This window comes from Crassostrea angulata, chromosome 5 (genome assembly GCF_025612915.1).
Source record: "Crassostrea angulata isolate pt1a10 chromosome 5, ASM2561291v2, whole genome shotgun sequence".
Lineage (NCBI taxonomy): Eukaryota > Metazoa > Mollusca > Bivalvia > Ostreida > Ostreidae > Magallana > Magallana angulata.
Window position 1 is genome coordinate 16,373,455 of NC_069115.1, and position 22,131 is coordinate 16,395,585.

General features: G+C 31.8%; 1 protein-coding gene and 1 pseudogene across 1 annotated transcript in view; one reads left to right on the top strand and one right to left on the bottom strand.

The window, feature by feature from the left end:
• LOC128184443 (phenolphthiocerol/phthiocerol polyketide synthase subunit C-like) overlaps positions 1-22,131 on the top strand; it is a 54,419-nt gene that overhangs the window by 6,104 nt on the left and 26,184 nt on the right. The window contains exon 2 of the mRNA XM_052853898.1: positions 9,511-9,671. Within this exon, the coding sequence (XP_052709858.1) occupies positions 9,511-9,671 (161 nt within the window). The remainder of the gene's footprint in view (positions 1-9,510; positions 9,672-22,131) is intronic.
• Positions 15,527-17,503, bottom strand: LOC128184444 (uncharacterized; annotated as a pseudogene).

Sequence of the window (22,131 nt, forward strand, 5' to 3'; positions counted from 1 at the left end):
AATGTGCTTTCACTTAAAAAAATGTTCATGAATTTGTTTTTTAAAATTTCATATATATATATATCTATATATATATATATATATATATATATATATATATATATATATATATATATATATATATATATATATATATATTGGAGTGATAAACGTCAATTTTCTGCTACTGTTTGACTCTCTGGATGAAATGTACATTTTTAAAACCTTACTGCACTGCACATCTATAGAATAGTCCCTATCAACCTTAGCATGTGCTTTATAACGTAAACACATTCATGCCAACTTTCTTGCATTAAGAGAGATATCACTATAGGAATTACCCCTATCCCTTATTCTGAATTAATGATCTTTTGTGACAAATTATGTTTGAAAAAAGGCACGTTTTTATTGCCTCCCTCGAATTCTTAAAAATTCACGATAAATAGCCATACAAATAATTTAAATAGATACAAACTGAGTATAATTATGTTAGATTCAACTTAAAATATTTATTTTTTTATTAGCATCATACATATTACAAAAGCAGTACATAGATGATTGAGAAACAAGCCAAAAGGCTTATGTTAATTAATCTCGCTCTTGTCAGTTTACAAATGAGAGGTCGGTAAAGTTTTCAAGTCCAATAACATTACATTGATTAGGAAAAATGTAGGGGGAAGAAAAAAGAAAATGTCATTTATGTTAATATTGAAACATAATGTTGCTAAGTAACTCTAAATAGGCATTATATATCTGTGAACGCACAGGTAAATGCAAATATGATATTTAATGTAATACAATAAAGTAAAACAAAAGGTGAACTTAAAACCTTTTACTTTCAACAAGAAATTTCTGGACAAGGTAAAGAAATATTGTTGTATTGTATAATATAACGTTACCATATAACAATAATTCAACATTGATATGGAAGTGTCAAGATTGTATTGATCCTAACTCTGGAATGTGTACTACAGTGTAATAAAAAATGATCAGTACTTTCAACTTCGCCGCAAATACAAAGAGGTGAGTTAATTTTCTTTGAATCTAATGAAGATTATTAGAAGATTAAGACCACTACATTCTAGTCTTAGTTTGGGGGGAAGAGTTTGGCCTATTATGGTACCTAAATAAAAATAATTTTGAATTTTAATCCTACTGGTATGTTAATATGTCTTAAAGCAATGTAATGAAGGATTTGATCGCACATTTTGGTGTAAAGCATTCTATTGTCTTATTGTAGCTTGGAAGAATGAATAAAGTAAAGCTTAATTCTTGTATTGATGATGGTAGATAAGTAATTAGGAGCCATATTGTGAAATATTTTGTCAATTTAAATAAAACGATGATTTCCCCTGAGTTTCGATAATGGTTCCCATCCCGTTTCTTTATATATCAGATGTCTGGATGTCATTCTATTCCCTCCCGTAGCTATTCTGGCTGCTTCCAATTGTATACTTTCAATCTTACTGACCAAGTATTCTGGTATGTTGTCCCATATAATATCTCCGTATTCTAAGACTGGTCTTACAAATAAAAAATACGTTTTCTGCAAAGATTTCCTATCGAGAATATACTTGAGTCTTCGCAGCATACAAAGGCGGGAACAGGCTTTTTAACTGTTTCATCTAAATGTACAGACCCTGAAACGTACTACTACACCACACGCTCGCTGCACGCTCGCTACACGCTCGCTACACGGTTCACATGAAACGCTGAACGGTTTACTCGAAACGCTGCACGCTTTGCCCGAAACGCTAAACGATTTACACGAAACGCTGAACGGTTTACACGAAACGATTCTCGCACGAAACGATTTGCTCGCTTTTCACACGCTTTGGACACGTTTTTATCTTGATCGATTCGGGTCCTCTAGGATTTTTACCCTGACTCTGTTACTAAGAATTAATTTTAAGAAAACACGAAATAATAGAAATACTGATATTAGAAACATATATGTACATAAGTATTGAATTGATTAATTTAATTAATTTGGTACTTATATTTAAAGCAAAAAATTATTTATTCACAGAATTAGCCAAAAATATTACTTCTATAAATATATTTATTGCTCAAAAGAAATATCCATGATTCTTATTAGTCCCGTAAATAATAAAAATTCCAGAGAAAAAAATTACCGTAACACAATATTCAATACCAAAAATAAAATCCGTATGATTACAAACTGAAATCGGTTTTTCAGTATTCGGCGGGATTTGTTTTTTCTTCTCACATTAATATTTTTATTGGTTTCAGAGAATACGATGTAAAAATACTAACTGTAAATAAACCTGTAATTATTTACATTGATAATTTTGAAAGTTATATAAAATAAAATTAGTCACATAAGTTAGGACAATGCTATAAAACAACCATTTAATTTTTTATGTCGAATCATTCGCGTAAATAAATGTTCCGTACATAATATCACAGAGAAAAATCTATGGATTAAACAATTTAGAAAGTTGTCGTTACTATTTTGGGTTTCGGAAAGAACAAAAATTAAAAAATGATTTAGATTTTTGTCTCAATATTCGTATACATAACCGGCGCCCCGCATAACGGCAATATTACAATTGCAATATATCTATCATATAATCTATTTGAATTAAGTACCATGCATATAGATTCCCATAATAATTAATTGCATGTGCACATTTTAGGAAAATTCAGGGTGTTAATTACTTGTTGTTTTCCGTTATCAGTGTTTAAATAATTAAAATAACTAGACACGATCTCGTTGCGAGCAACGAGGAGGTCTTCCGTGCGATTTTTTGAAGGTTATATGACCTTGACTTTGATATTTGACCCTTTATCTCCTTATTGGGGCAACAAAAAAAAATTGATGGTTGAATTTTATTAGGAACATCATTCTCAACATTTTATTCTATATTGATTTTCAAAATAATGTTTTTTAAAATATTTGTTCTGTTTGAGGTATGTTATCAAAGTTTGGTACTTCTGGCCCCTTAAAACCCATTAAAACCCCTTAATACGGAACACATGATAAAATAATTATAATATGTTGTTAAATAAATGTGAGATGAACATTTTTGCTTCCTAAGCATATAACAAAACATTTTTCAGTAAAGTGCTATGGAAGAAAGACTTTAGAGCCCTTTTGGTCCCTAAATTGAAAGACAAGCCCCTTTTTCTTGGCATCATACGAAAGTTCTTTTGATATTAAACATATTTTGTTCAACAAGTGTTTAGAAATTCTTTGCCGTTTTTGAGCTATCTGGGATATGATATTTAAGGGGCCGACCCCTAATCTCCTTATTGGGGCCAGATAACGAAACTTTTATGATTGAATATTGTTTAAAACATCATTCTAAGCATCTTTTATTCTATATTGCTTTTTAAAATATTTGTCCTTTTTGAGATATATTCGATCGAAATTTTGGAGTTTTGGCCCCTTAAAACCCCTAATTACGTAACGCATAATAAAACTTTTATAATGTATAGTTTTATTAGTGAAAGATGAACTTTTTTGCTTCTTAAACATATGACAAAACATTTTTCAGTAAAGTGCTATAGAAGAAAGACTTTAGAGCCCTTTTGGCCCCTAAATTGAAGGGCCAGCCCCTTTTTCTTGGCTTCATACGAAAGTTCTTTTGATATTAAACATATTTTGTTTTACAAGTGTTTAGAAATTCTTTGCCGTTTAAGAGCTATCTGGGAAAGGACATTTTAGGGGCCGACCCCTAATCTCCTTATTGGGGCCAGATAACGAAAATTTTATGATTGAATATTGTTTAAAACATGATTCTAAGCATCTTTTATTCTATATTGCTTTTCAAAATATTTGTCCTTTTTGAGATATATTCAATCGAAGTTTTGGATTTTTGGCCCCTTAAAACCCCTAATTACGTAACGCATAAAAAAAATTTATAATGTATAGTTTTATTAGTAAAAGATGAACATTTTTGCTTCTTAAACATATGACAAAATATTTCTCAGTAAAGTGCTATGGGAGAAAGACTTTAGAGCCCTTTTGGCCCCTTATTTAAGGGACCAGCCCCTTTTTCTTGTTATCAAACGGAAGATCCTGTAAATATAAATTTTATTTGCTCTATATGTTATGGTAAAATATTTTCAGGAAAGGAGATAAAGAACGAAAACCATTAAAAATTACGTCGTTTTTTTAAACTCGATTTTCGGGTCCAGGAGAGCTTCGACGCCTTTGAAGCCAGACAAGCACAAATTCCTTTAAACACATCTACAATCTTTTGTCTACAATCCCTGAAAATTTAAATTCAGTATCTTTTTTCGTTTAGGAGGAGATAGCAGGACAAAATGACCCTCTAAAAATCACTAAAACGTCAATATCTCCCGAACGGAAATGACGTCATTAAAATAAAAAATTATATATAAGGTTTTCATCAATATCTACAAGATCTGAAATTTTCACGAAAATCGGTCAAGTCGTTTTCAAAAAATCGCTTGTACAAAAAAGCGTAAGAAAAAAAAAATAAAAGGGAAAAAGAAACAAAGCAATAACAATAAGGTCTTCCGTTGGAAACGGAAGACCTTAATAACTTGTAGAAATATCTTGAATCGGGATTTACTTCCCGGATTTCATAGAAATGAACAGTATATTTTCTTTCTATGTTTACATTTAATTTTGTTCAAATTAATGTTAAATAATCTATCATTGAAATTGTGTGCATCATCAAATACTGATTCCGACTACCTTGAAGTCATTAAATGTCCATTGGCTATTGACAAAAAAAGAGACGCGTGACCATCCAATGAAAACGAATACACAGAGTTTGATTGACAGGTTCAGCCAGGTGCAGGTCCTACCCGATGTCCGAGGTTATGTGTACTGGTTGTACACCGCCGAATAGTCTCAGTAACTAGTCTTCTTTCAATACGCGTACTTTTCTTTTGTTTGTTAAAAATTAATTTAATTTTGAAAAAAGATAAGTATATCATTTCTAATAAATTTTTTCACGAGAATATCTCAAAGGAGTTTTGCCAATCAGTTTAAAGTAATGTTTAACACGAGCGCTATTTTGAAACAATTAAATTGTCAGAAAGTTCCGAATGAAATCTGATGAACGTTTCACACGGTTCTCGCACGTTTTGCCCGAAACGATTTACTCGCTTTGCCCGAAACGCTGCACGCTTTGCCCGAAACGCTAAACGGTTTACACGAAACGCTTCACGATTCACACGAAACGCTAAACGGTTTACACGAAACGCTAAACGGTTTACACGAAACGCTAAACGGTTTACACGAAACGTTTCTCGCACGAAAGTCGCACGCTTTTTTGGTGTAGTAGTACGTTTCAGGGTCTGTAATTTTCAAGACAAATTACTACTAAGAATAACTCCTAGGTGTTTATGAGTTGCTACCTATTTCAGGTGAACATTATTGAGTACTGATGAGGGGTAAGAAGGTTTCTAAACTTAATTGTATATGGTTAGACTTTCCGTTTTGGTTGGGTTAAAAGATACAAACCACTGTTTTGACCATTTATGTATTTTTTTAAGATCTGTATATAATAAACATGCTGAAGTGTCAGCATAATCAACAATTTAAAGTTATGTATTGTCAGCAAACGATGTTATTATATTGACATAATATATTATTAATATAGCACGACATGACAGAGTGTTCATTAAAAAAGACATTAAATCTTGAAATTACAAAAAAAAAAAAAAAAAAAAAGAGATTAAGCCGGGTTTCGCTGCAAAAAGGTAATAGATTCATTTGGATGTCGTCATTTTCCAAAATAATGAGTTGGTGAAAATCACAATATACCAAATACAGATGCTTTGGTGCTCTTAGACTTACAGCCCGGTTCGGATGTTTACAGGCTTGGCTAGAACCTAGGTCTGAATAAAGTGCAGCATTTGCAATTACCGGCAAATTTTTTTTTTTAAAGTTTTCTTTCAAAATTTTGTCTTTAAGTGCTGATTTGTTTGGTTAGCTTCTGTGTGAATATGTCCGGTTTGGTTTCCTCTTATAGGCACAAAATCTTGGAAAACACTTCGCATGGTCGCCAAACTGCTGTGGGAGATGTACAAGTGCTTGTCAGTTTTCCTTCACACCAGCAACATTTCCTTGTTTTTTTGCAAAAATGTATTTTATACACTTTGATAAAATCTTACTGAATGTGGCATCTTTAGAAATTTTAAGTTCATAAAGATGTTTCACAATATTTTTCACACAATGATGGCGGTCAAGTTTTTTCTTCAGTTCCACACCAAACTCACTCTGTATTCTTTAGATTACTGTGTTGTCTCCATGCCCCTCCACCACTTCTACGTTTCTTCTGAGACAATCTATTTTATTGCTAGGGACAATAACTGCTAAAAGGGGGCTTCGGGCCCTTTTGGTATGAAGGATTGAAGAAGCATCTAAGTGAACTTAGGTCTACGTTTACTCAGAATGAAAAAAAATCCACTGATGATAGTGTAAAACCATCAATCGTGTGTTAAAGACCTATCATGTTAGTGCTAATTTTCACTTTTAAAAAAGGGGGTCAATCACCTACTTATTGAGATAATGGCTATTTAATATTTTTTGAAAATTTAAGAAAAGTCCCTAAAATTTTTACATTATGATTGAAATTTTTTTGATTGTGAAATAATACTAATTGCTAGGCTCTTTAAAAAAAACAAAAACAATTTATGAATGGCAGTGATACAAAACAGACACAAAGCATTCAGTTTTATTCACATTTTAAAGAATATTCCAGTCGGATTTTCCTCTACTAGTTTACAAATTCCTACCCTTTTTTAATTCAATTTAACAAACAAACAGAATGATGATAATACTAAAACATCAATAGCATTAAATTAGGTATTCTGACCTTACTCTGCAGTCATAAGGTTTATGAGATCAATGATATATAGTGTCTTTTATCGTTTTTAAGCATATTTTTGTAGTGCGCGCCATTCGAACATCTAAACAAAAAAGTGAGATAAAACCAACAGAAAATATGCAAAATTATGTTGAATAACAGATCATTTTTTTTTAATATTATAGTACTACCAAAAATATTTCAGTAAAAAAAAACTCTGAACATTTTAGTCCGAATTTCCTCTGTTTTGCTAAGAGTCCAACTTTGTTTGAACTCCATAATAAAGTAAAAAATATCGAATGGTTTGTCTATAATAATTCATTTCAAAAATACTCTAAGTGTTTAGAACTCATTTTACTCATGACATTGAACTTTTTAAAAATCCGATTTTGAGAACTCCTAAGCCTAAGTAAACAACGTCCTTGAAGGGACATGGTCACGATTTTGATCACATTTATTTTTCTGTTTTTATTATTTACAATGCTTTAGGAATGCATTTCTAATGAACAAAAAAAAAATGTGGGTGTCAGCCGATGAGTTTTAAGCAAGATACAGGGCTCACAATTCTTCATCGTGTTAACGAGGCTCGTGCCCTGTTTTTACCGTCTTCCTTGGAAGACGGTAATAAGAGTTGAAATAATTTACAGTCTCCGGGTTGTGCACTTCCTTTCATTTGTGATTTCATTGGTTGAAATACTGTTCGGCGCAAGGGAGATAATTTCCTGATGATCTTTTTCATGTACGACTTAACTTTCGTAGATTTCAAATCTTAAAAAAGTGAGAAAACGAAAAAGCAATTCAAATCTTTATGAATGAAATTCAGCTTTTGGTTTTCAACTAGTTGAAAGTAACATTCTATGAAATTATTTGTTTTTCTTTTAGCCTTGTTAACTCAAATTTTTATACAAAATATAAAAAATTGATGCGGTATGCCCAATATCGGTAAAGTTATTTGCACTTTAGATAGATAAATGCAGTGGTATAACTTTGATTTTATCAAAAAAAAAATACAAGGCTACGACCCTACCTAAGATCTCTTTCACCCTATAGTCGATCTCACCTTACAAGCTCGGGTACGCAGTTCTCAATTTTAGACACGCAGGCTTAAACGACACATGACATAATATTCCACTCGCCATGCTATGAAGAGGAAGGTGACATTTATATAAAAAAGAATTAAACTATCTTTGATAACGAATTGCTGTAATTTAGGGTTTGTTCTAAAGACGGTTAGCTTTTTTTAAAAAGCTAAACTTGTTGTTTACATAGGTTTAAGTAAAAAAAAATTCAAGCTGATTTGTCTATCTCTCTATTCATTTTAAGCATAAAAAACAATTCCTTACGATAAACAAATTCATTCTAGGTCTAAAACTGGAATTTTCACTTCAACATTCAAAATCTAAAGAAAAACTTTGTTTACATAGCGAAGAATTGTAAGCTCTGCAACTAGCTTATAACTTTACAAACGACACTCAAATATTGGTTGTCTATTAAAAATGCCTTACCAAGGCATTAAAAACATTCAAATCGAAAAAATAATTTTTGACCAAAAACTCGTGACCATGCTCCTTTAACATATTGGTAAAAGGTTCAAGTCTCTACTTCTAGCGGTCTGAAAGGAGTAGTGATTACAAGCTTTTCATACTCAAGGGCAATAACTTTGTTAGTCCTGGGAGTCCTTTATCATTTTTTTTTTTTTTTTGAAAATTGCAAAAGATAGATATTTCCCTGTGTTATCAGTATTTGTTCTTTAAAAAATGGTAGGTTGATCAACTCTAAAAAAAAAATATAGTCTGAACATACCATTCCATTAGCATTTTGTTGCTCAATAAGCGTATACACATTTTGGTGTCTAAATATCAATTAAATTTAAGTAAATTTTTTCAAGGTTTTGCCAATACTGAATACAAATGATTACATATTATTAATACATGTAACAAAAGTGGAATTTGTAAGAAAAAAATGTGGGTTTTTCAAATAAATTTACGTGGTTTTATGCCTCGTCTTATTTCCCTGCGTCCTTTTGGTAACTTTGGTCCTGTCCCATGTGCCTCATGAAGCAAATTATTAAATCTATAATTTTTTTTTACCAAAAAAGCATCATTCCAGTTATAAAAAAATAAACAGGTAGTATTAAAAAACCCAGTAAAACGCCCAATTGTTAGCGCAAGTCGCAAGACTAACTGGTACCAATTAGTGTTGTTGAAAAAAAAATAAAAAAAATAAAACTATGCAAATTCAAAAATGTTTTCCTTGTAGAATATGGAACAGATATCAAATTTAACATCCAACATTGGTATGGTGGTTTACTTTAGATTGTCCAACGTTTCAAAGGTTTAAAGTAACAATCTCTAGCGACATTTCTTGACAAACTTTTGTAGAATGCATTTTAGTTATACAAAGTTTGTTCATTACAATTGATTTCTAAGAAAAATGCCATCCTAGGTGTAAAATGTTCCATTTAAACGTTAAGTCTTTTGAAGATGATGAACAAATGCCAAGAATGTAAAACTCTGTTTAAAATAGCTTGCCAATACTTTCAAGTTTTTGTAATGTACATGTATGATAGAACGATCTAAACATTTAGAAAAATTAACTTGGTTTTTTTTCCTGAAACATAGGAAAGTGAAATTCAATAATGATTTATGTATGCGTTATTTATGAAAGGAAAGGTTTCAAATTATTTACTCAATATGATTAATTGATATTTCTAACTCAGACATGATGAATGGGACAATAAATTCTTTGGTATCAGCGACAAAGAGGCCGAGCAGGTTGACCCCCAGCAACATTTTCTACTGGAGTCCGTGCACATGGCATTGGAAGATGCGGGAATTCCAAAAGAGAAAATAGCGGGCTCGAACACTGGGGTTTATATTGGTTTGTATTAAATCTATTATTACTATGAATTTGCCATCAACATTTTAATAATCAAAAAGGTTCTAACATACGCTAATGGGAATTATATGATGAAAATATGTAGCACAGTTGTTAATTATACATTAATTCATTTTACTATATTTTATAAAAGGCAACTAAATCATTAGAACAAATAACTTAAGTATGAATATCAAAATATGTTGCAAGGCATAGTAAGAGTCAGTTTTTGTGAAAAATTTAATTTAAATTCTTCCATTATTTAGATTAAATTTTAGATGAACGGTATTTACACTCTGAAAAAGGTTTGTTTTGATTGTTTTGACTGTTATTTTCAATGCAACCTCATACATTTTCTCTAAAATCGTTTCGGAACGATTCTGCAATTTGCTGGTACTTTTCTGGTATAATGGGGGGGGGGGGGGGGGGGGGGCATTGTACAATATGCTCTAAACCTCATATAATACCATTTTTAGTATGATATAGGTGAATAGATTAAACTTTTCTCCAAATACGCAACGTTATGCTGCTGTTGATGTACTAAAAGCTTGTTTTCATTATTTATGCTCAACGTATGCCGAAAAAGAAATCCGCATTTTGTCTCATTGTTTTTAAGTCAATTAACGTTTAAAATGGTTTTTTAAAGTGGGTTGTGACTAATTGCGTGTACACTTGTTAATTGTGACAAAACTGCTTTAATTGTATAGATATTTTTCCACCTTTTATTTTACTTTATATTTTTATCAAGATTTGATTGTTTTGTTTGTGAGTTACTGTATACTGAGTTGGAATGTTGAAAAGCTTTTTGAATCTTGGAAAAGAAGAAAATTAACTTTATTTGGTAAATCATGCATAGTTAACACACTTGCTTTATCTAAACTCACATACGTTGCTTCAATAGTTAATTCTCCTGAAAATGACTTTATACAAACAATTCAACGCTTAATCTATAACTTTATTTGGGATAAAACCGAAAGAATTAAACGTAATACCTTAATAGGTAATGTTTTAAAAGGTGGGCTGGCAGTTGTTGATATTGAATGCAAAATAAAGGCATTAAAAGCCTCATGGGTTCCTCGACTTATAAAAAACAAAAACATTCTGTACAAAAGTTTTGATTCTTACTGTAAACAAATAAACATAGATGTGAATTACGCTTTACAATTTTCAGAAAAAAAGATAGAAAATATGCAAAAATTGGGAAAATTACCAATGTTTTATCAACAAGTGTTATGTTCATTTAATGAATGTAAGCCTAAAAACTTAGAAATGTTTCATCAATTAAAATTGTACAACAACCAATATGGAACAACTGCAATTTTTTGTATAATGGAAATTCCTTATTTTTTAAAAATTCGATTACATGTGGAATTCTATATGTAAACGACTTGTTAAATGATGAAGGAAATCTCAAGTCGCTTTCAGACTTCACAGACTGTATATATAATAAATTAAACTGGATATGTGAATTTAAGATTCTTTCCTCTGTTTTCAAGCCACTATGTAGAAAATTTGATTTTTCAAATTGTAAGTTTACTAATATGCAAAACAATAATTATTTCAATTTTTATTCAGGTTATGAGAATGTATTAGGGCAAAGATGTAGATTCTTCTATGAGAATTTAGTAAATAAGAAGTTTACTAAACCTTGTTATTAGACTGTTTTACAAAAGGAATATTATATTGATTCTGTTGATTGGAAATATATCTACAAATGTAAATTATTAGATATTTCTGATACAGTGGTAACAACGTTATTGTTGACAAGCAATCGTGTTAAATAGTTCGTGTAACGTGGGTGATCGTTCGTGTAACGTGCGGGATCGTGTGTGTATCAGGAAAATTGATTTGAGTTTTTCACCGTGCGTGATTGTGCGGGTTTTTCGTTTTCTAACTTTTTTACGGAATGCCAGGATTTAATCTGAAAACAACAAATAGTTTTCGTAAAACAATGTGAATTTAAAAATTTTTTTTATAGAAGAACATTGACAGTTTATTAATTATTTTTAACATTCATTCTCTCTTTCGTCGTTAAATACATTTATTAAGTATTTCCATAGCTCATTCAATCCTTTGTTCGGTCGAGTTGGTTTTGCATAATTTTATAATCGGTCTATATCAAGCATCCATTGAGTCTTGACAAATAATTTTAATCTTATTAGCAAGAGTGACACGTTGAATGAAAGCGGTCAAGCTTTCCCATTCCCCGTTTTAAACTAAACGATTATTCCCAACATATTTTCTTACAAATAAGAATACGATACTGTAGCTGGCTTGGCCATTTAAATGATTCAAGTCTTTGATACTGGTGAAGAGTTTTATTACTGTTGGTTCTTCAACGTAAGAACTGTACAACATTTATTTGTAAATACACAACAACCATACGTTAATTTCATTCACTAAATAAATCAAAATCATTTCTGGTAGCATAGAAAATGTTATGTAGATCTTATTTCACCGAAACATGTAAACAAACCTGGCGCTTTACCTTACAACTGTACAAAGGGGAATAACTCTTAGTTACTAATGACACAAAATTCCAAAGGTGCAACAAATAATTCCACCAGTAGCATTTTAGGAAGAAAACGAAAACTATTTGATCAAATACAGTATTGAAATATTGATACAAAATACTATGGGGCCAATCATTATCAAAGTAACGTTTCACTACGCATGGGTCAAATGGCGCCATGTATAAATCCACCCTAGCAATACTTGTACATAAATGCTCTAAATACAGAGTAATCGTTATGTCTACATTAAATATATGTATATAAACAAGATCAAGGACGTTAACGTTAAAGTAGGCATAAGTACATATGCATATAATTGTAAAATACCGTGTTCTTCTGACCAAGTCACTAAACGTTACAATTCGTTCATCGTTCTCGTCAAAAACCATGTGCACAGAGATGCTGAGCGGAAGTTACATAATACTCTAAGTTTTATCGGACTCAAACATAGAAAAATTGCTCATCCGGAATTAATAACATAAAATCATTCACACATGCATTGAACAAATTGTAAATAAAGGTTATTTTAACATTTGAAGTTTTGAAAAAATTGCAACATTTACAGATACTCATTCCTATCTGGTACATTGTATGAACATTTATGTGATATATTTATTTAGACCCTTTAAAATTTAGAATATATAGAAATAAATCAATTATGTTCTGTAAATTATGAAAATATTGGATGTGAAAAATCGAAATTCTATGGAACAAGGTAACAAATTTACCTGTATTCCGCATATTAAATCGTACGTAAGGGGATTTGATTACAGGAACAGTCAACTTGTATTAAAAGGGACATGGTCATGATTTTGGGCAAAAATTATTTTTCCGATTTTAGTGTTTACAATGCTTCAGTAAGGCATTTTTAATAGGCAACCAAAATTTGAGTGTCATTTGATGAGTCATAAGCGAGTTACAGAGCTTACAATTCTTCGCTATGTAAACAAAGCGTTTGTTTACATTTTGAATGTTAAAGTGAAAATTTCAGTTTTAGACCTAAAATGAATGTGTTAATCGTTAGGAACTGTTTATTTATGTTTAAAATGAATAATAAGATAGACAAACCAGCTTTAAAAAATATTTTTTACGGGTATATTGAACCTATGTAGACGAAAACAGGGCACGAGCCTTGTTTACATGAGGAAGAATTGTATGCCCTGTATCTTGCTTAAAACTCAACGACTGGCACCCAAATTTCATTTGCTCATTAGAAATGCATTCCTAAAGCAAAGTTTATGCATTATCTTCATTTCTTGTACACTTAATTTTCTTTTTAACTTATGATAGAAGTTAGTATTTGTTATGCAGAAAAAAAAAATAATTTGTATGGAATCCTATATATTTGTGTATGAATGTGTAAAATTGTTTGTTCGTAAAATATAAAACAGTGCATGACTGAGGTACAATCCGCTTTTCAATAAAACACAAACATAAAGCACTACAAATTAAAGCAAGGTTTCCTTAATACGTTTAATACGTAATATCCCTCTGCTATTAATTTTACCATATCTTTTTTAAAAAAAAATTCATATTGATAATCATGAAAGTCAATATCAATAGATTTAGATGAAACAAAGTTGAACTGATGAAGCGCTGCTAGATTTTTCAAAAATTGATAATGTGTCTAATCATGTTATGAGGAAATCTAGACATAGTGAATAGAAAAAGCAAAAGGACTTCGAACGATAGCATTGTCTAGCCGCCTAACTAAAAGTAGTTTTTTGAAAGTTGTCTAATTAAAGTTAATTTTTTATAATAATGTAAACAATTATGTATATTTTCATTAAATATAAATGATTTTGTCAAACAAAGAGAGATAACTTTGTATTTTGGGTTAAAATAGCTCATTTCATAATAGAAAAAACCGGAAAACGGAAATGTTTTTTATAACATCTCTCTCTCCCCCCCCCCCCCCCCCCCGTGAAACAAATATTCCTTTTGAGGGGTTTTAATTATTGTTATTTAGCATATTTTTACCAAAGGGTTTGTTGTTTCACGGGGGGGGGGGGGGGGGACATATGTCTACAGACCAAAATACATTCCAAAAAACGAATTTTGCTCTGTAAATTTTCGATAACTAATTAACTGATATGAATTAAAATGAAATTCTACTTTAATATATATCGTTAATATGTTATTATTAAGTTTTTATGCACATATTGGCCGCTAAATAAAACTTTCCTCACTCATAGAGACCGATTTCAATGAAATTTTTTTAGACCCCGCGTTAGCAAAACCTTTGTTTAAAAAATAAATAATTTGATTACACATTTTATTTTGATATAAACTGATTAGGATTTGATTATACTTTTTAGTAGAAAACTTGGTTTTTGAATATCTGACAGAAATTCCGAAATATTTGGATGTAAAATGTAGGCGGAAAACGGGCGTTAGCGTTCGCAGTTCTTTTACCATCGCAGCGTAAAATTAAAAGTATTAAAAGTAAATGAAAACAATATATAGTTATTTATGTAATATTGTTGATCTGGCTAGGATTGATTGAAAAACATAAAACATGGTTGTGTGTATATACTGCTATTTATTTTTGCTAATAAGAAAAATTAGGCAATAAGGGGAGGTCTTCAAACAGTCAAAATATCAATTACCAGACATTGAATGTAAGTTATAAAAGGTGAGCAAAAGACCTCCCCCATATTAAACAAAGATGTATACAATATCAACATGTACCAAATATACATACAACAAACATATTGTTGAACAAAATACAGTGCAAAATAAATCCCCAACTATAAAGGTGATGAAGGGGAAGGAGGGTGGGTTGATTGCGGTATTTACAAACTTGTTGACAGCTGACAGTTAAAATAACGTAGTCAAAACATCGCGCGACTAAACGCCGCACTCTGATTGGTTAATGTAGACAATTAAAGAAGATCAGCTAAATACTCAAAAATACTCAAATATTAGAATTACAATTATATCATGACTAGACTATTATTTTTTGTACTGGCATAAAGATAACATATCACAATTTACATAAATGCTATTATTTACAATAATGCTGTATTATGTAACATTGTTGATCTGGCTAGGATTCATTGAAAAACATAAAACATGGTTGTGTGTATATACTGCCATTTATTTTTGCTAATAAGAAAAATTAGGCAATAAGGGGAGGTCTTCAAACAGTCATAATATCAATTACCAGACATTGAATGTAAGTTATAAAAGGTGAGCAAAAGACCTCCCCCATATTAAACAAAGATGTATACAATATCAACATGTACCAAATATACATACAACAAACATATTGTTGAACAAAAACAGCCACCAAAAGCAAACAGCAGGTTTGTTACAAGTCATCTAATATGTGTGACATATCACCAGCTTTGTATTTTGTCTGCATTACCCACTGTAATGCAACACTCAAACGTTCAAAGACCTGACATGAACTACTCGCGCCCATTGGTAAGCATTTATCAAAATAGAATTCATTGTCCCATGAAAATCCTAACAAATGATAGTCAGCAGGGTTCACTGGAATGATTCTAAATGCATCCTTTATGTCTGTTTTGGCCATAAGGCAGTTTTTTCCATACTTTTGAACTAGTTGTATGATCAAGTCAATTGTATCATATTGAACTGTAGAGTATTCTTTTGGTATATAACTGTTGACTGAATTTTCTTTTGGGTAAGAAAGATCATGAATAACTCTAAATTTTCCTGGTTCCGACTTAGGAACTACGCCTAGAGGAGATGAGACAAATTGAGAATAAGGTGGAGTTGCATAGGGTCCAGCAATTCTTTTCAAAGATAAACCTTTGCGTATGTGATCCTGAATAACATTACTATGTTTCAAAGCAGAACTATGATTTTTTGGAAAGGGGGCATTGGGCGTAGAAACACAACCTATGGAGAAACCATTCTTAAACCCATTCACTAAGTAAGATCTTAGATCTTGATCATACCCATCTAATTCTTTATTTAGTTTGTCCCAATTTACTGGAGTTGTAATTTCTAGCCTCCCGTGTTCGCTGGGTAGAGGATGAGCATTTGTGCTTTGGGTGGTTACCATTGCACAATTGACAGGAATGGGAGTATGGGCATGGGAAGAGTTTACATTTTCCACCCTGATTGTAGGCAAAGCAGAAGCGGACTTTGCCCGGTTGTTTACCACGAAAGGGCTGTCCAAAATTTTGTTTGTTGGACATGGCAATACATTTACCTCTTAATTCTTCAATAGGTTTTTGCCAATCTACAGCCAAAGACTCCCTAAGCTTTCTGAAAGATTCGTCATACGTTCTCCAAGCAACATCACCATGCAGGCTTGGCATTTCTCTAATAAAGCTCATGTATTTTAATAAATGGGGAGCTTCTGATGGGTGTTTCTGAATTCAAATGTTAATAAAGATAAGAAAGGCATCAGTCCACTGACTGATGAACATGGGGTTTTTTTGATTTTAAACTATGCTGCACATTAATGACCCCCGGAGTAATGCACAGCGTAAGAGGTTCTTCATCTTGGTGCGACAATAGTACTCTTAAATCAAAAAATTCATTTGACCAAATTTTTGCCTTTATCTTTTGTGGTATTGTTGCACCAAGAGGAATACCCTCTGTTACAGAGATAAGGTTATCAGCATTGAATAAACCTTTGTTTGTGCCTACTGGCTCACCTGTGTTTTCTAAAAGTTGAGACACTACTGACAATATAGGGTTATCTTGCATAGAGGAAGAAATAGTCGTTGGTGCAGGTAACTCATTGACGGTGTTTGCATATGTAGCACATGCAGCATTTTCTAGGGGTACCACTGTACTACTTGAAGCATCAGAGTTGGGATTTTGCAATTTAACAATTTCTTGCGCAAGTCTTTGGTAATCGATTAGTTCAGCCTGAGGTTTACGTTTTGCTCTAGTACTTTCGCTTGTCTCCACAGGATGTTTGCGTTTTGGCATGGTAACGCCTACAAAATATTTAATAACTGATAAAATCAAATTTCTAAATTGTACCCAATATACAATTAATGCAACTATTCATTGAGTGTACAAATTTACACTCAAATCATGCAGATAGGTGCACATGAGCTAATTATTATTTGAATAATTACAATTTTGACACCCCAACAAGTTATCAAACAAACAAACAAATTATCAAGACTTGTGCCAAAAACAGTGTATATCTTTAGATTCACATGTAAACTTACATACATGTAACAATACACATTATTAAGCATGTGTGCATGAATCTGCATAAGCACATATAAAAGAATCTCTGCATGTGCATTAGTAAGAGTCAACATGACCATGAGTAAGAAACAGAAAAATAGTCTACATTACTCTGCATGTGAACCAGAAACAATATTGCACACAACTGTGCACATGAGTCAAAATTAGTATACACGACTCTGCATGTGAATTAAAATTAGTACACACGACTCTGCACGTGAACCAGTAAACCAGAAATATACTGTAGCACACATGACTCTGCAAGTGAACCAGACAAATAGTACACACGACTCTGCATGTGAACAAGAAAAATAGTACACACGACTCTGCATGTGAACCAGACAAATAGTACACACGACTCTGCATGTGAACCAGACAAATAGTACACACGACTCTACATGTGAACCAGACAAATAGTACACACGACTCTGCATGTGAACAAGAAAAATAGTACACATGACTCTGCATGTGAACAAGAAAAATAGTACACACGACTCTGCATGTGAACCAGAAAAATAGTACACGCAACTCTTCATGTGCATAAACTTTGTTTTTGACTTTTCACTATGAACATTCTTTATACACCTACAGGCTAATTGTAAATTTAATGCATATGCCTGTGAATATATTGAACACTATGAATGCAATTTAGCTCATAGAAAAATAAAAATATGCCAGCCTGCTTATCTTGAATGTTGAAGGACAGCTATTCTAATGTTGTGAAGGTATTTCTTCATGTGACGAGAGCCAGATTCAATGTGGACCCCATCTCTCCCCAGGTAGGTCAGGTCCGCCCAGAAACCCCGATGAGACCAAAAATGAATTCCCTGAAGCTTTTCAGTCTTTGACTTGAGCTGCTTGTTCACAGTCACGACATCATCATTGAAGGATGTCCGAGAGGCCCATGGTTGACGTCTAAGTAGTTGCCCTATGATAACTGTAGGGATACCAACCCCCTCCTTGAGGTATTCCGCATATGACAAAATATCGGTAGTCACTTTTCGTGGATCCGCATGGCACAAGTCATTTTCACCTAACTGGATGAAACACACAGAGGGAGGTTTGAGGAAATTAAGAAATTCCGTAGATCGTGAGAGTCGTTCGAAAGTAAGACCTCCTCTTGCTCGGAAGTACACGTTGAAAAATTCCTGGTCGAGTTTTAGGTTATGTAATGTAATATCACTAGCCGAATATTCCTGTAAACGGCGAATGAACGAATGTCCGATTATACAAACATCTATCGCCATTGTCTGGACGGAGCCTGCCTCGGGGAAATTAATTGAATAAAGTTCCAACTTATAAAAAACATTGATTGCGGTATTTACAAACTTGTTGACAGCTGACAGTTAAAATGACGTAGTCAAAACATCGCGCGACTAAACGCCGCACTCTGATTGGTTAATGTAGACAATTAAAGAAGATCAGCTAAATACTCAAAAATACTCAAATATTAGAATTACAATTATATCATGACTAGACTATTATTTTTGGTACTGGCATAAAGATAACATATCACAATTTACATAAATGCTATTATTTACAATAATGCTGTAATATATTGCCAATTTATATTAGAAAACATAATAATATAATATAGTTCAGAATAGCACTTTGTTGCATAGTTTTGTAACAAAGATTACTTCAATTAGCAAGAGTTAACTTTCTTTATCATAGACTATTGAAGGTTTTACATACATATTTCACATACAGTACTTGAAAAATTGCCACAGTTTCTAATTAATCAGAAATGTTTTCTGTTATTAAATTTGGATAAGATAATAGTTCATGTGAATGGATCCATATGTTTTAGAAATGCTAAAAATGTAAACCAGTCGTGTGAGCATTTTGTTATAACACTAAAAGGGGATTAAATGAATTATCTTCCAGTAATTGGTATGATCTCAATATAGGGATATACTGCCTTGGATATAATGTAATATTATTATTTTGTTGTCCCATATCTGCTCTCTCAGATAAGAAAACCCATATTCAATTTCAAACATTTGAAATGTTATGTTTCAAACGGTGATAATTAAGTCAAGATTTTGCAATTGTCTTGGTCAAGTTTTTCTAAATTATAATTCATTAACCTTTGTGAACGAGCTATAAATGGGGAGAGAGAGCAAAATTCCATCCAAAATTCTCTGGCCTAAAACATCAAACACGTACTGTTCATGTACTGAACTAGGACATAGAATTTAGTAATATTTCTAAAAAAAAATTAATCCAATGGGGGAGGGGAAGGGGTATACATGTAGACACTGCCTCATTGAAATTTTGATAAATATAATTCGCTTCTAACATTCTTTTTGTGAAAGTTTTCTTTACTTTTTTACACTTGCCAAAAGTTTGGGTTTGGTTCGTTTGGTTCAAATTTCCTTTTTTTTTTAATTGTTGAATATTATATAAATGTCGCCTTCCAACATACTTTGGGGCCCAAGCACTGCTTCCCTTATTGCTACATGCCTTAATAATTGTGAAATAACAAAAACAAACTTATAAATTATTTTCTACAGAAGTTATCTCTCTTATCAGAGGGATATTCCACCTTAATTCTAATTTTAAGTTTTAATTTTGATTTTGTGTAGAATCGTTCTGTTGCGTGTTTTATCGTTTTTGTTCGTGTATCGTGAAAATTCAGTAAGTTAGTGATCGTCCGTGTATCGTGCGTGGTCGTTCGTGATCGTTCGTGTATCAGAATCGTTCGTGTCGTTTGTCAACGATAACGTTGCTACCACTGTACAAGTTATATTGGTTACACCGATATATTTTTTTTTTTCATGATTTATTTGACAAAGACAAAGACAGCAGAAAGAGATACAAAGGATACAAGTACACATATATCACAATGTAATAGCTTGTCTCTTAAAGAGAAAGATCATAATGTAGGTCTATATATTATGCATATATATACATATATCTTTACAAATGTACCTGTATACTACTTGAAAAAAGAAGATAGTGAGAATAAGATGAAAGAAAAGTGTTTGTGTGCGAGGTGGGGTGGGAGGGGGGGGGGTAGTACATTATATAACCTATTGAATCTAATGAATATAGCTAGTATATCATAATAATAAGTCACATATTTTTTGCCAGTGCCTTTCAAACTCTGAGAATCTACAATTTTTAAGCAAAATATATTTCTCCACGGAAATTCTGTTTTTCATTATATTTTCGAGTGCACCAAAATTCAGCTTTGGAACTTCTTTATATCTACTTACAAATATGTATTGTTTTATTATTAGAATTAAAAGATTATGTACTTTATACAAATTTCTCTCTTTATATTTTCCAAATAAAATTGAGTTTTTGTCAAATGTTACTTGCATTTCCAATTTCCTTAACAACCACTCCTCACATAGTTCCCAAAGTTCTTTTACACAATAGCAATCTAAAAATAAGTGTTAAATAGTCTCATTAACTCTTTTACAAAAGGAGCAGACTGGGGATTCTTTAACCTTAATCTTGTGAAGATAGTCATTTGTTGGTATTATTCTGTGTAAAATTTGAAATTGTAGCCATTGTAGTTTTGACTCTTTAGTAATTTTAAACGGAAGTTCAAATATTTTGTTCCAGTCTTTGTTGTTAAAAATAAAGCCCCTTTCTAGCCATTTATTTACAGATGTAATTGGCTCTCTTTTCTCCTTAATAAGTTTGTTATACATGTCTTTACAACCTTTTTTATTGGTGAAGAAGATATTTATATGACTGGGGATACTTGGGCCAGACTTGTATTTGATTTCATTGATATTGTCTTTATCTAATCTTTCAAATATTGCTCTCCTTAGGCTTGCGTATTCGATAAAATTTGTTTTTATATTTTGGTTTTCTATTGTTTCTAGACTAAGAAAAACACCCTCATTATCAAAAAGATCTTGTATATGTATAAAACCAGCATTAAAATAGTGTTTTAGGAAAAAAGAATGGTTATTAATTTTTATTTTTGGGTTGAGCCAAATGTTTTCAAATGGAACATTCATAACTTCCTGTCTAGTTGCTTTTACGATTAAAATCCAGCTGTTAAAAACTTCTTTCCAAAAAATATTTTTTGTATTTTTACATAAATTAGCTGTAAAGTCCATACCTTTAACCCATATGTTTTTAATTTTTGTTTGTAATTCTGCCTCTAAGAGATTTATCCATTTTGTGTCTGAGAAAATCATTCTTCTTATCCAACTAGACTTTAGAGCAGAGCTAAAATCTGTAAAATCTATCATTTTTAAACCACCATATCCATATTCCTGTATAATAGTGTTTCTTTTTACTTTGTGAATATTGCTTCCTTATAAAAATTGGTAAATTTCCTTATTTAAAATGTTTGTAAAATCAGAGTCTGGGTTAGGTAAAGAGAGCACCAGATGATTTAATTTGGGCAGAATCAATGTTTTTATTACTGAGATTTTACCAATTGGGGTTAGTTTTCTTAATTTCCATTGGTTTAAAATCCTTTTAATATCTGACAGTTTAGGCTCATAATTAATGCTAGACATCTCATCTAGAGTTACAGAAAATTTTATTCCTAGTAAATCAAAGGTTGAGTTATTCAAATTTAGTTTCCATCTTGTATGGTGAAATACTTCTCTTGAAAATTTCTTACTCCCAATCCAAACCATTTTAGTTTTTGTGTAATTAATTTTTAGTCCTGAAAGATCTGCAAAATAATCTAAAACTCTTAAAATACCATCCATAGACTGAGGTGAACCATCAAAAATAAGAGAGGTGTCATCAGCATATTGAGAAAGCTTATATTCTATTCCATCTAT